This window comes from Anopheles aquasalis, chromosome 3, assembly GCF_943734665.1.
Source record: "Anopheles aquasalis chromosome 3, idAnoAquaMG_Q_19, whole genome shotgun sequence".
Classification (NCBI taxonomy): Eukaryota; Metazoa; Arthropoda; class Insecta; order Diptera; family Culicidae; genus Anopheles; species Anopheles aquasalis.
Window position 1 is genome coordinate 15610001 of NC_064878.1, and position 15000 is coordinate 15625000.

The following is a 15000-nucleotide window of genomic DNA, read 5'->3' on the forward strand; positions in this document are numbered from 1 at the left end:
GGTTTTCGCTAGGGCCAAGAGCAGCGCGTGCAACTTAGAGCGAAAGAACATGTAAAATTAAATCGAAAGTGCGACAGAAAACCCCAACAAAAACACTTTTATAAACCCCTTGCCACCCCCGCCCCATTGCATGTATGGTTGAGAAGCGAGGCTAAGCAACGAGAGAATGTAGCTTTCCCCCTTCCCAAAAACTGTTACAAAAAGAAATGAAAATATTAAAGAAGATTGAGTAAACTGACATCGAACCCGGCTTGCTTTTTTTGTTTAACTTTTTATCGATACATAATTTATTGGTTTTCACATACATTTTTGAATTCATTTTGGAATCGAGAAAAAAAGGTGCCGTGTCCAACGTCACTTTGACCTACTTTGTAAGCAGCCAATACATCTTCCTCAGCTGGGACAGTGTGATCCTCTGCTGCGGATACGGTTCCAGCATTAAATCGATGACCATCCGCGCTTCGGTGGTTAGCGGTTTGGCGAGATGGTCATTGTAGACGTACATTCGATCCGTCTGTAGTCTCACCAATCGGGCCAGGTTATCTTCACCGAACGGTGTGGCAGAGTTGAGCATGACAAACAGTACGACACCCAGCGACCAGATATCGGCCACCATTGGATCGTACGGTTGTGACATGATCACTTCCGGTGCCGCATATGCTAGCGATCCGCAGAACGTTTCTGACCAGCTGTGATGGCGCTGGTCCTCATCAGTGGCCATCGGTTGCCCCGGTGTGTCGCAGCAGCGTTTGGCGAACCCAAAATCACCTACCAACAGCTCGTGCCGACCGTTGATCAGTATGTTCTCACACTTCAGATCCCGATGGGCGATTCCCTTCGAATGGAGGAAGCAGATTGCGATCAACAGCTGCTGGAACCACCGTTTAGCGGCGGACTCTTTGAGCGGTCCGTGCTGTTTGATGTACTGCAGCAGATCACCACCGGAGGCGTACTGCATGAAGATGAAAACGCGCTGGTCCAGCTGCACCACTCGACTAGCGTGCAGCAGGTGAGGGTGCTGGAGGGAGGTGATTATTTCCAGTTCCCGTGGCAAGAACTTTTCCCGCAATTCGTCATTACACTGGTCCAGCTTGATGATCTTGCAGGCAAGCAGCGTGACCTTCCCGCGTCGATTGATGTGCTTGGCGAGCCGTACAGAGGAGAACGTTCCTTGGCCAATCTTCGCACCGATGTGGAACCCCCTCTGCAGCAGAGCGCGACGGTAGGACACGCGATCGGCGATGGACATTGTGTTTTCGAATTTGGCTTAGATTCTCTTCCCTTTGTTTTTGATCGAAGCTAAATATTCTTAACTTATAAAACGGTCCACGAAATCGTTCTTTCGAATCCTCTTGTGACGTGAACATGTAGCAATGGCTACTAGGGTTTTGCCTAGAGCTGAGATGTGCATACATTCGACTCTCTTACTCTGAGTAGCCGTTTATTAACAAAACAAGCAATTCTTACAAACTAATCAATCCTAGCGAGCCTTGCGCCCGGCTCGCGGTAAGTGGAAGAAGATGGAAGATATCCCACCTGGATAGGGTGGCTGTCCCTATCCCTTGACTGAGAGTATCAGTGTGTACGGTTTGCGGTGCTGCGGTCTACTTGTCGGTATTCAGCGCCCGAAGCTCATGGTTTGGCAGCTCCACTGGGACCTCCCGCCGGAAGACGGCTTTGTAGGCGAACGCGGTAAGGAAGGCGGCGGTCAGAGGGCCAATCCAGTACACCCAGTGAGCCGTGTAGTCACCGTTCCATAGGACGGGACCAAGCGAACGAGCCGGGTTCATGCTAGCACCGGTATAAGGACCCTGCGAATCGAAACGGATGTAATTCAGATGACCGTTTCCCGTCGTGTAGATGCTAAACTCCTTCTCATATACTTACAGCAGCAACGGCCAGTGCACCAACGGTGAAACCAAACTTGAGTGCAACCGAATCGTGGTGCTTAGCGTTACGTGGATCCCAAACACCGCAGCACACCAGGATCAGTACCATCGTCGCCACAAACTCGATACCAACGGCTTGTGTCGTGGTAATGAGAGAGTTCGGTTGCGTTACACAGAAGCCAGCGCCTTGTTCCTTGGCTGTGTCGAACACTGCAGCCGGTGTGAGCATTTTCAGGATACCGTAGCCCATGAACGATCCGATACACTGTGCCGCTACGTACGCCAGTGCCATCTAGAGCAATACGAAAAAGTGCGTGAGACCGACTGCTGGGACTCTGGGCATGGGATCGTCGCAATCATAGTTACCTTGGTGGAGACCAGATCGTACACCCAGGCACCTGCTGTGACGGCCGGATTGAGATGGGAGCCGGAAACGCAACCAAACACCTGCACGATGATCATGACGATCAGACCAAAGTTGATCGCCAGCTCGAAGTGGCCTGGTATGTGGCCCAGTCCGGATACGCAGCCCATGCAACCGAGCATCACCAGCAGCCCGGTGCCGATCAGTTCGGCCAGGAAGACCGCAATATTATCTAAAGTGGATCGATTCATCGTGACTTTCTGTGAGGAGAGAACAAACAACAGATCAAAAAGCCGTTCCATTGCGTGGAATGCGAAAGATGATAACATACGCATGCTATCAGCGATAACCTTTAAGGGAGCCATTTCTTACATAACAAACGTAGAACGTTCCGATTGCATCCACGTCACCAAATCCGGGTTATTTTTGATAAGCCCGAACCCGTTGTCTGGCTTGTGACAGATCGCGCTGAACCAAATGACCCTTTATTCCCGAAGAGATAGTGGCCATTGCGCTAGTTAACTTTCCGGGGTACGGGTGAGACTACGTTCCGGCGAAGAGTCAAACGAAATGAAGACAACTAGGTTCCTTGATTGGTGTATGCGAAGTGAAGTTTTATTTCTATGGAATAGTTTTTATAACATTTTGGAATGTCGGAAAAGGTAGAGAGATGGAATGGAAGGAAGAGGGAGGATACATAGAATCTCTATGTATTTGTCGCAGGTATACGATATCGGTTGTTGTAGGTAAGGACGATGTCGGTTGTCGGTGACGGTTGGCGACGAACATTGTAGATGCTAGGTAGGCTGCCAGTAGAGACGTAATTACGGGGAATCCCGGATTGGCGACGAAGTCCTTAGCAGATGCGAGGCGACTGGTTGTATTGTTTCAGGATGGTTGACCTGATCAGGTAAACGACGACGAACATTCCTCGAATGGTCGGGTGTTGCTTCAGTATGGCTGTTATGATCAGGTAAACATCCGTTAACTCGCTCATAATGAGGCACGTTGCCGGGTTGTTATTACGCATCTTCTGATCCGAATCGTAGGCAGTGATTTGGGTTTATATGACAGGCGGCAATACGCGGCCATTAAACTGCGCCACAATCAGAGCAACAATCTGGTCCCTGGTGCGGTGGTGTTCATGCAGAGCATACCGAGCCCAGCAGCGAAGGAAGGTCTCGTATGGTTGCTACGCTTATCATCACGGAGAGATAAACGACAGACAGTAGCGCACGGTGGGGCACTGGTGGTTTACAATCTTGCTCAGTGTGACACTCCGATGTGAGACCGGTACGCGAAGATTACGATCTGGTAGCACTCCAGAATGAGCGTTCGGATCAATCCGGTTCCTTCGGTGGTTTGTTTTACCGTTACCCTGCATTAAATCGTGCCATCGGAGGGTACTAGCAATAGGGTGCATCTATTTGAACTCGTCGTATAATGAGCCAAGTTCTTCTAGTGCGTCACAGGAGCTCGGTACCCTGGAACCAAACCCCCTGCTGGAAGGTCACATGATAGGCAATCTAGGCAGTGTGATGGCAGGATGATACGGCCCGGGCTTTACCGTGTTACATGAATTCCTGACTGCTGTTTACTCGCCTCTAGAGCGCCTGCTACAAGATTAACCTGCAACCAGGGAACATTACCTGATACGCGATGGTTGCGTTAAATATTTGTGGATGTCTTGTTGCCTTTATCTACCTGTACTGCAAGGGCGACAGACCTCGGGGGGCGTGTACTGTGCTGCTACTGTATACCTTATTCAACCACTACCTCCTTCCCATCAACTCGGTATTCCTAGGAATGCATTCGCCATCAGACCACAATCAACAAAATGATCCGCAAAATGGTCTTTTTGGGCTAAAAGCGTTCGTCGCAACGTCCAACACCAGTGTGTCATTCGAGATAATACCATCTCCAGTCCTCATATCGCGGTACACATCACTTGCACACCGCTGCTTATCAGCCAGCCGTTCGAATCGAATCGAAACCTCGAAGCTGAAGAATCTGATATGACCTTTGAACATGCCAGTACACCGCCTTGGCGCAGCGTGGCCTCCTTTTCTACCGATACCGATAAATGACCACCGTTGGGCGCCGTATTGTCAATGGCCGGCCTGGTGGTTTTTAATTGAAATGTGGCGTTCATCCGGAACGGGCAACTAACAAGCCCGGTTCTTATCTGCCCGCCAGCGGACGTCGTCGTCGTCGTCATTGTGCCTAGCGTTACGAGATGACCCGTATTCATTAGGCGCCGCGGAGGAAGACAGCATTAACCGATAATCCGGAAAGGAAGGGAGCACCAATAGCGCATCATCCGCGTTCGAACTGATGTTCTTAATTTAGGTAGCTAGACGCCGATGGCCGATAACTGGCGCCACGGATGGGACGGACCAGAAAAACAAGAAAAAAATGAATTCTTAGCTGATACGAAGACTGCGCCGACTGAGGACATCCCGGGATGGTGAGGGAGCTAGTCCAGCAACAGATCTACCGCCTGACACTGATTGGAGGATCAGGTTTTGTTTCTCCGGGCGAGTGGAAGCGGGGCGCTTAACGACAGGCCGCCGGGCAACAAGAACATCCTCTAGCTTCTAGTTGCACCCAGTTCCACTACTACGCGACGCTCTGTTCTGGCAATAATTCAGCTCGAAACTTGAATATACATTCCACGCTGGAATGCTGCATGTTCCTTGTTCACCTTCGCGAGTATCGCGTGTTGCCGATTCGATATCCACTCGAATTCCCTTAGCCGGCCACTGGCGTGATCAGGGATTGTAGTGTTGTCATGTTTACAAATTGACCAACTTGTTACTCTCGCTCTCTGTTCCTTGTAGTGACACTACGGAATCGGAGTCTGGAGAGACCCACCTGCTGGAGAGGTGGATTGACGTCGTCATCGTTGTTATAAGTTACTAGTGGTCAACTCCTAGGTAAGTAACATGTTCCTCTCCGTTCGCGATCCGCTTACCGCCGTCTATCTCGACAAGATGCTTATGACTTGTTTTGGGTTCGAGATTGTTTTTACTCTCGATCGTCGTTATCAATTTGAGGCCTGCTTCAGGAACTGCCACATCAAGCGAAGAAGCTCCAATCCATCAACGCAGTTTGAGTGCTCTTTGACCTAACGGTCGGGGTACCGCGCGCACGCCTATCGATCGATTCGCTCGCTCGCTCGCTCGCTTGATAGCAATGCAATCTGGCATTCGTTGTAAGTGAAATGGATTGCAAATAAGCGCCGCGCGCCGGTACTTAGCCACTCGCTGCGCGTAACCTCGGTCGATACTCAAGTAGCAAAAAGGGGGTGACGTTTGTAATGGCGGCTATCAAGGCGATCGGAGAGGTTACCGCGTGTTACCTGGCATCGATATTCTGCCGATTCATCACGCGATGGTACGATGTTTTTGGGACTCTTGAGATTAGAAATGTGAAGATGTTCTGCATCTTGTTGGAGGGTGCTGTTGACGTAATAGCTCCGTCATGTCATGCGGAGTGTAATTCATCATGAGACTCGACCGGGACATTATGACGTAGACCCGCGGACCGTAGAGATAGACAGAACGACTCTGTTGCAATCGAAGCCGTTTGCCCATCGACGTATGAGTGACACATGGCAGGGTCGCGAGCGTGAGGTGACCTTCCTGGGACCTAAGCGGAGGACTTAGGGAGCTTAGAGGGACGCGCCATTGCGTCAGAACTGTGGCGACCCTAGGCACCATTGAACATGCTAATGCTACCGTCGAAAGAACTCAGCGCTTGGCCGAGGAGTTTAATATAGGTTCCTAGGTTCCTTTTGAAATCGCTTTACGGCCGGCCGGATTGTGGCACTACAACGGTCGTGGTACTCAAGCTTGGTTCTCTGTTCTGATGCTTACTACTTCTGTATGGCGACGACGCTGGCGTTGGCAGTTGGTTGGCCATTATCGCACCGTGGCCTTTTTCAACTCTGGGGTCATCGCGACCGGCGACGAACACACATTGTGGGGCTTGCTGGTGGTGGTGGTGGTGCGGAGCAAAATGTAAATAGCTCGCCATCACACACGGTGAAAGTAATCACAAACGTTACTTTAACCCCTGCCCCCTCTCCGCTCTTCTCTCTCTCTCTCTAACAACTCACGCGCACACACCAATGGCTTTGAATTGTAATTTTGTAAATCGAACCATCAACGGTAGTGACCGGCCCCCCCCCTCGCCCCGAGATTGCGGGAACACTTTGTACGACGGACGAACGGGCGGAAGGATTGTGCAATAGGATGGGAGATCACGAAGAAGAACGGAACCGGAGCGGTTCCGGGGTTCTTTACTTACCGTGAATGGAGTAAATGGGAAGATCACACGTGGACGCAGCACTGGCAGCTCCGGGGTGAATCTGTCAGAGTACGAGGATCGGCAATGGCGCGGCAACGACTGAGACTTGCGGCTGGCGGGACTGTTGGCGAGCTCGAAGCCACGAGCGTACTGATAGCCGTCGGCACTCGAGACCACCGAAGGACCGCTTCGTCGCGGTTGCTGCCTTAGCAGCTGCTGATAAGTGGCCCCGGCACCTTTCGTCGTCGTCTTCGCTGTCGACATCGTCGTCGCGGCCGTCGTCGTCGTCGTCGTTGTGCTACCGAGTCTATCGATCGTTCCGTGTAAGGGGTGCACTAGCGCCATGCTTAAGAGACTGTCACTCACACTCGCACACACACCGCGCACAGTTGGACGGCTGCGACAATTCCGAAGTCCTGCTGCTCCGGAGACTGTCCTATCCTTGGACACTTGGGTGGACTCAACTCACTCAACACCGTGCAGTCAAGGAAGACACAGGTTAGACCAGCGACCAACGAGCACCAGTTGTAGAGGATGCCGTGGGAAGAAAGCCATGCCGTGTACTGTCTGCTGGCTGCCAGGCCAAAGTCTGTGACGGATTTGAAACGCACAGCACACGCCATACAGTCGGGTGCGGTCGGTCGGTTTGGTGGATTTGCTGGAATATTTTTAGACTTTCCTCCCCGAATCCCTTCTCCTCTTGGCGGTTGGTGCTGATCAGTGGTAGATCACGGTGCGTGCAGTTTACCGATCACGGCGCTTCACGTGGTGTTTATTTTTTTTTATTAAATCATTCTGCCATCCCAACGCCTCCTTGGGACTCTGCATCTGCGCACTGTTTGGATTAGTGTGGTCGCGTTGCGGGTGTTGTGTGCGGTTAGATCATGGGCGATCGATCATATAATAATCGGTTAACCGGTGCGTGGGTTAATGCTAATCAGAAGGTCGGAAGGGGCATGCTCTATCAGATAGTTAAAAAGAATTTGACAAATTGTTGAGCAGAGGATTCATGGAAGCCATAGCATTGGACTTATACATTACACGTATGGATCGCATTCGGCAGCGTATTTTGCAGATCCTGAAGCGGCTTATGATCTAGAAGCGGGTTGCAAGTAGTTTGATTCCATTTATTGAAATGGCAAATTGTTTGATACATTTATCATTATTTATGGTTTCGCGTATAAAGGAAAAGACGATTCTGATTTTTATTCCTAACGTACATTTACAGATGTTAGGATGAAGCAGAAAAAGAGCTATTAAACATTGATGACACATTCCTTACCGGGTGTAGTGTTAATGTATTCATTAGCCAGGCCAAAGGCATTTCTGATAGATTGTTGTTTTTGTGTCTTCCAAGTTTTTTCCATGTATGCTTCAGTAATTGAATAACAAATGCTTGTATGGCGCATCAAACGCTATCGAATCCTTAAATTCTCTTTCCTTATTCTGAATAGACTTTAATTCTATATCCCTATTTGAAATAGAGGTAAGGGGGGACTTCGCTATTTTCGGTCCAAACAAAGGCCCGTTTTTGACGATTTTTTATGACGTAACCATTCAATTATATTTTTTCAACTAATGGCATATTCATTTACAACTTCTGAAGAATATTTGGTATTGTTTTGAGCAACATCATCATCATCTGAAATATACAAATATACAATTCGAAATTCGTTAGAAAGATTATAAGTTTATCTAGGTAACTCCGGAGAGTTTTTGTTGATATTCTAATTTTTCGATTTTTGGCAAATTTTTGAAGTTGAAAAAGTGATGCTTTTTGTCATTTTACCTAAAAACATGATTTTTAAAGATTTGTTTTAAAAAAAGTATCAACAATTTTTATGAAATCTTGACAGGGATACCTGGCAAAAAGTGTAACGATTATGTGTTAAAAATTTTAAATTGATCGGTCCAGTAGTTTTTACGCTACGATGGGCACCGACTTTGAAAACGTTGATTTTGGGAAATGCTCTTCATAGTAGCGACCTGAATGGGCCTTTATGAATCGCGGATTTTCAAAAATCTGTATCTTTGTCAGTTTTTCCTGTATGTCTGAAACAGAGTGTATGTCTGAACATTCATGCTTTAATATGTTTAATAGTTTATGAAAAAGTACGTGTTTCCGATACGCAACTACTTGTAATCTTATTTATTATTACTATGTTTCCAGCTTCAGCAGCATCATTGTTATACACTTTTTTATTGTTTATGAGGAAATAGTTCTTGAATCTATCCGGAATCATTCGGGACATGGTCTTGTCCTGTATGATGCTTAATTCATACACAAATTTGTAGCCGCAATTGTAAAAATCAGATGGAAAAATGCCTTAAAGTATGTACGATACGCCTAAAATAATGCATGTTGTTGTGTCGATAAAAATACAGTTACAGGCAAAATAGTAAGACTGATGCTACCATGTTTTTTAAACCTTATCCAAAATCTAGGTGTTGATGCGGTATGTCTTTTAGTATTAAGCATGTACCAGAACATCGCTTAAAAAAAATTAAAAGCCTTAGTTTATGACTAAAACATGTCGTTGTAATTGAATATTAAGTGAATCGACAAATGCTGAGTATATATCGATGTGAATAGAATAGAAACAAATCAATGTTAATTGCAAAAATTGGCGTTAAAAAATTTATTTGGTTGGTATTTTGATGCCTTCTTTCACCATTTTTCTTTCCGGCCATGAATTGCTTTTTTCCCAAAATATGTTTTGAAAAAATGAAGAAACATTCGTTTAAAGTAATGTTTATTTTTAAATATATACAATTTAACATAGATCGGATGTAGTGCAGGAAACCTTTAACCCATAGACTTAGATGGTTAGAAATAATTCTTTGTTGATAAATGCGGTTAACTCTATGAGAGATCCCTTGCTACGTGGAAAACATTTCTTGGAAATGTTGTTTCTTTTCGTAATATCATTGTGTAGGAAACTTTCCTTAAACTTTCGCTTCGTTAGACTCTCGATTGTGAACAACACAGACACACACCTGCTCTCGCGCTGGCTCTGCCTCAATTACACTATCCGGTGTCACCTCTTTACGGAAGATGTACTTGTAAAAGATCGGCATCACAACACCAGCTAGCGGAGGTCCAACAAAGTAGATCTGAGAAAAAAAAAGATTGTAACATTAGTAGAACCGCTTGCATGTTCTTTTGAAGATGTCAATGAAGATGTACTTACCCATATTTTATGATAACTATTGTTCCACAAGCATGGAGCTAACGTTCTAGCCGGGTTCATGCTGGCACCGGTAGCTGGTCCGGCGGCAACGGAAATGGCTGCCACTAGCAGGGCGAACTTGAGCGGTCCCGAATCCTGATGCTTTGCGTTACGCGGGTCCCAAACACCACAGCAGCTCCAAATGAGTATCCCAGTGACCAGAAATTCAATAGCTAGAGCACTGCCTGTTGACAAGCTGTCGTGCGGTGCCGTGACGCAGCTTCCGCGTCCCGTTACAAGCGCATCATCGAAATAGCTGGTCGGTGATACTGCCATCAGCAATCCGTAACCACATATGGCCCCGGCAAACTGAGCAACAAAGTATACTAACGTCATCTGTAAGATCGATTGGATAGATCGTTATATAGTGAATGCAGAGGCTCGAGCACTACTGGCACGTACCATCGCTGACAGATCTCCATAGATGTAGGCGGCTATCGAAACGACCGGGTTAATGTGCGCTCCGGAGACGACACCGAACGTTAGTATTACAATCATAACGGTAAAACCGAAGACGATGCCGCGGCTGAAGTTACTCGTCGCATTATCGAATCCATCCAGGCATCCCATACAGCCCAGGAACATGAGAGTCGCCGTCCCGAAGAACTCCGCCAAAAACTTGACCATTACGTCGAAGGAGCTGGTGTTGGAGACTGTAGTTTCAAATCGATACACAGAGAGGAAAAACAAAACATTATTGAAATGTTGAAAACAATGACGTTTGAACGCTGAAAGAAACATTTTGTCATTAAAAGTTTTGAGAAGAAAGATGGCAGACACTCTAATACACGATGCGTCTTTTTTAACTCAACTCACGGCGGGAAATAGCCTTCAGCTTGACTTTGATAAAAGCCGTTAGGTGTTGTACAGACGCGGAAAGCATACTGATGTAGGTGGATGGCCCTCATGAGTCGTAATGTTTAATTAATCACGTTGATAACGAGAAACTGGCGGTGAAGCTGTCGAGGTTATCGTAAGTGGTTTACAGCAAGCACTGACGATTGCACGTTTGATTCGCCCAATCTGTCCACGTTGTAGGCACTCCACTTGGTTCAACAGAAGTGATTGCCAGCTCAAGAGCATTCGTAGAGATTTATGCTTTACAAAGTGCATTCGAAGAAAACACACTCAAAAGGCATTTCGCTTGCAATGACATTCCTTCTGATACTAAAGGGAAAGGGAATGGGGGGTGGGGGGGGGGGGGCGGACAAGTAGCATTGAATAGCACACAGGAGATGGCGCCTCCTATCTATCATCGACAACACACGCCACCATTTACGCAACAGTTCATTGAGTAGCTTTCGTTTGCGAAACTACCTTTCCGATGGCAATCACAACACGTACACACCCTCGCGTTTACGGTACGATAGCGTGTTTTGCTTGCTCATTTGGGTTTCGTTTTACCGAATCGATTAAATCGATTTTCGTTATCAAGCGCGATAAAGCCAAAGTCCAAATTTCTGGTGCGATGAGACGAACGCTGAAGCGGTGGCTTCTGCTGACGATACCGCTTATTGCTCAATGATAGAGACGTTCGCAAACTGATAATCTCGCACTCGATAATGCAGCGGAAGGGCTCCCCACGGGGGGTTGCTCCACCTTTTGCTTGTGTTGCTTGTAAGCGAGCCTCTAATTTAGACTATCTGTTGCCCTATTGTCTGTGACAGATTAGGTGTTGATGATGTTGCACTTAGCGTGTTTATTACTGTTTGGCTATTTGGCTTTATCAAAGGAAGGCATGCGCCACTGTGTTTAAGTTAATAAGAGGCAGATGGATACATAGTTTTGAGATTTTCTGACCATGACCGTGACGTGGTGTCACCACCGAGAACTACTTAATCTGGGACATGCGAGTAACAACACAGTAAAGTATCGTAGTCGATCTGTTCGATCGATTTCCTCGGTTTATTGTACAACACTTTGCTTATAACAACTCACTTTTAGTTTGCCAAACAACTTCAAAACTCCATCGTTCTTGTACCGATCGGTTTCCAGCTGTGACACCATTCGCTTCGTATAGTGGAGGCCGCTGAGGTTGCTGCTGATGATGGTTCTGATCCTTCGATAAACCATTGAACTCCATGACTTAAAAGTCTCACTGATCCTTTCCACTATTTCTACAACAACAACTTTTGCACTTTTTCAATCAATGCGCGATCAACAAAACTTCAAACTCGACGAATACGGTGAGCGTTGATCGGTTCGTCCGATTTGCGCGACCAACGACAACTGACTGACTGATTGACGGCGTGCATGGTGAGGCAACGAATAGACTAAACTGTCTTGCTGCGTGCTAGAGTGGGAGGCTTATCGTGGCCGATAACAAGGCCGATCAACGCATCCGCTGGTGTATGGGTGTTGATTGGTCTTCCACGACACGATGGTATATGAATGGCGTTCCCGGTTGTGAATACCAAGCATGCCGCTCAGACAGGTCTGTGTCCGTTACGGTCGTTATTACCTCATAAACAGATGAGAAGGAATCTTATTAACTATCTGTACAGCTAGGTTGAAGATCTGCAAACAGGAAGGAAGAGTGCTCAGGGTAAATGTTTGGCCCGAGGACCATCACAGGCCATTCGAAGATTGGCGTCATTTTCGGGTTCAACAGCTTGCCAGAACATGTAGCGATAGATGGTGGCCATCAAGAACGCTCCAATATACGGTCCGGCAAAGTAAATCTGTAAAGACGGATAAATGCCTTATTGCCTCTGCATGTCCATTCGTATCCGTCCACCGAAAAGCCTTACCCAAATCTCATCAAAAGAACCATTCCAAACGGCTGGTGCAAGGGATCGAGCCGGGTTCATGCTCGCTCCAGTTAAGGGACCTCCAGCGATCGAGAGACCCGCGATCAGTAGCGCGAACTTGATCGGAACCGAATCACTGTCCTTGCTGTTTCGTGGATCCCACACACCACAGTTGGTCCAAACAAGCACGCCCGTTAGTAGGATTTCAATGGCGAGAGCTTCACCGGACGATAGGCTATCGTGTGGCACCGTTACACAGTGACCTTCACCCTGCTCATGCGCTAGATGATAGTACTTGGCGGGAGTAATGGCTTTCAGTAGCCCGTAACCACAGAGCGCCCCGGCAAACTGTGCCACCATGTACAACAGCATCAACTGGAAGGTAGCGTAAGAGCATCGTTAATAGACAGCTTGTTGATCACCTCCAGCGATAACTTACAGGGAATGATAGCGTTCCGCAGATGAAGGCAGCCAGCGATACAACCGGATTAATAATCGCACCCGAAGTGGCACTGAATGTGATGAACACCATCATGACGATCATGCCGAAGGTGAGGCCCCGACTCACGTTGGTTGTCACGTTATCGAATCCATCCAGCGCCGCCATGCAGCCACCGAAGAGCAACGTTCCGGTACCGAGGAATTCTGCCAAAAACAAGATCCAAACCTTCCATATCCGGCTGTTACGAACTAGTGAGGGTGAAGATTAGAAAAATTAGTTATTGCTCTGGGTAGTCATTTCGCTCGCTGGCTCTTCGTTTGCTAAAGCAACATATAAGCGCCTGCCACCTATTGTAATGTCAATCAAACGGTTGATAATTGGCACCAGGAGTAGGATACCACTTCGTCGCCGTAGGAGGTACGATTACGTCCGCACAAGATGGATGGACTACCAGTCACGTCGTTGAGTTCCAAAAATAATCACAATCAGCTGTAATGAATGGATGAACTACGCAGGAGGATGATTGCGTTGCGAGTGATTCGATTGTGAGAAGCTTGATCGATATTGTTTTAATGGATAGGTATCATAGCATTAGATTACAGTGAAAACCGTAAACTAGTTCTAACAAGTTTTGATGCAGCAGCTGTTTATGCGTTGATAAGATATGCTACGTTCTATTTAATGCCAGGTATCTAGAATGAATTGTTGACTGAAGCAGTTTTTTACAATGTTGGTAATGCGCAAAGTCTAAGTTTATAATGTTCATAATTTCAGCACATCTAATAAACACTCTCGGAAAGATGTTTGAAAAGCCAATGATGGAGGGAACACGTTAGAACGCAAATACATTTGTTTACAATTAGCAATGATCCACTAGCGATAGCCTTAATACTTTGGCAATGCGAGACCGCACTAATTCAATAACAGCTTATTAATAAGAATTCCGAAAGAATATCCCCCACCCGGTACACAATCACACAGCATTTAGCACATCAAATGAGAAACTAAAATCCCGAAAAAATCTCACACTTTGCCACTGATGACATGGTTCGGTGACACTCTTGTGATTGATCTTTGTGTCGATTAACAACTTTCACTTTGCCGCCTTATCACCACAACGCTCGCCCACTGCTTTCGTTAAATACGTATTCCGGATTGAAGATTCGACTCGATTAGCAACCAAGTTGAGCGGCCAAGCGTACAAGACTAGTGCTGGCGACGATGTTTATCGTGCTCTTATGGTCAGCTAGTGCCTCAATCCCAATCCAACCAACACCGTGTTTGTTCAAGAGGAGAAAAGCAGATAAAACGGAGGCCAGGTAGCGATGCTTTTTATCACACGCAGACGACACCGAGAGGGTTTAGAGAAGATTAAGTCGTAGCTTGTGTCTTACGGGAGCGCGTGTAATGCGTTAGCACAGCCAGCCAGACACTCGGAGCCGCACCGGTAGAGAAGGAATGAGAAGGAATGTAGAAAACGGGGAGGGAAAGCTGAATGGGGGAAAAATTGACTTTATCTGCCGCCGATTGAGCTGGTCAGTTCGTTGGCTACCGGGTATCGGGATTCGTCTATGACCCAGTAAAATGGGGTGAAAATGCTTATGCGGCTTAGGTTGTGAAGGTTGAAGTGCTGATAATTCTCGGTGCTTTAAGCCAAACGCCAATGCCAATGTTCCGATGCGTATGACCGGTGGTTTAGCGGGTTATTTCGAAAGCATTCAACTCTGTTCTGATAAGTCAGCTGAAAGAAAAGAGTCAAACTTTTACATTTCAAGCTCTATGTAAAGGTAACTCAAGATCAATCACTTTGACTTTAGTGATTCTTTTGGATTCTTAGTTAGTCTGTCCAGCGTTTGATTCAGGTTCGAAGAGGCTAAACTAAAACTACTGCTCATGTTCTCATGTTAACCATGTACAAAATGCCACGTAAAGTCAAGAGCCGTCACCTTACAGTTCTGCCAATAAATAAACCGAACGTTAAATGACATTTCAAAGTGCGAGGGGAGGAGCGTGA

At 46.8% G+C, this 15000-nt stretch overlaps 7 protein-coding genes across 10 annotated transcripts in view; 1 reads left to right on the forward strand and 6 right to left on the reverse strand.

Annotated features, from left to right (window-relative positions):
* The window catches only part of LOC126578692 (protein groucho-like), a 44185-nt gene extending 43947 nt beyond the window's left edge, over positions 1–238 (forward strand). Inside the window, exon 17 of the mRNA XM_050241533.1 lies at positions 1–238. This exon is cut by the window's left edge and continues 1424 nt beyond it. The gene's annotated coding sequence lies outside the window, so the exon portion shown is untranslated.
* LOC126578715 (protein Dr1) overlaps positions 1–15000 on the reverse strand; it is a 186530-nt gene that overhangs the window by 126965 nt on the left and 44565 nt on the right. The window lies entirely within an intron of this gene.
* On the reverse strand, positions 347–1369 carry LOC126578710 (testis-specific serine/threonine-protein kinase 4). Its single transcript, XM_050241555.1, has one exon. The coding sequence runs from the start codon at positions 1247–1249 to the stop codon at positions 365–367; it is 885 nt and encodes a 294-aa protein (XP_050097512.1). The 5' UTR covers positions 1250–1369; the 3' UTR covers positions 347–364.
* On the reverse strand, positions 1411–6976 carry LOC126578701 (aquaporin-like). The gene is made up of 4 exons (XM_050241546.1): positions 6565–6976; positions 2256–2513; positions 1888–2181; positions 1411–1811 (listed from the first exon to the last, which is right to left on the reverse strand). The coding sequence occupies exons 1-4, from the start codon at positions 6907–6909 to the stop codon at positions 1605–1607; spliced, it is 1104 nt and encodes a 367-aa protein (XP_050097503.1). The 5' UTR covers positions 6910–6976; the 3' UTR covers positions 1411–1604.
* LOC126578707 (aquaporin AQPAn.G-like) lies at positions 9301–12144 on the reverse strand. Of its 2 annotated transcripts, none has more exons than XM_050241552.1 (4): positions 11733–12144; positions 10197–10447; positions 9756–10130; positions 9301–9678 (listed from the first exon to the last, which is right to left on the reverse strand). In XM_050241552.1, exons 1-4 carry the CDS (start codon positions 11875–11877, stop codon positions 9511–9513), a joined length of 939 nt encoding a protein of 312 aa, XP_050097509.1. In that variant the 5' UTR covers positions 11878–12144; the 3' UTR covers positions 9301–9510. The 2 variants fall into 2 exon arrangements, with proteins under 2 accessions (XP_050097509.1, XP_050097510.1); XM_050241553.1 differs by lacking the exon at positions 11733–12144 and adding an exon at positions 10611–10684.
* Positions 12314–14632, reverse strand: LOC126578713 (aquaporin AQPAn.G-like). The gene is made up of 4 exons (XM_050241559.1): positions 14014–14632; positions 12984–13234; positions 12545–12919; positions 12314–12475 (listed from the first exon to the last, which is right to left on the reverse strand). The coding sequence occupies exons 1-4, from the start codon at positions 14030–14032 to the stop codon at positions 12335–12337; spliced, it is 786 nt and encodes a 261-aa protein (XP_050097516.1). The 5' UTR covers positions 14033–14632; the 3' UTR covers positions 12314–12334.
* Positions 14876–15000, reverse strand: part of LOC126578694 (serine/threonine-protein kinase meng-po) — a 6459-nt gene continuing 6334 nt past the window's right edge. For all 3 annotated transcript variants that reach the window (XR_007608407.1, XR_007608406.1, XR_007608408.1), the window contains exon 6: positions 14876–15000. This exon is cut by the window's right edge and continues 247 nt beyond it. The gene's annotated coding sequence lies outside the window, so the exon portion shown is untranslated.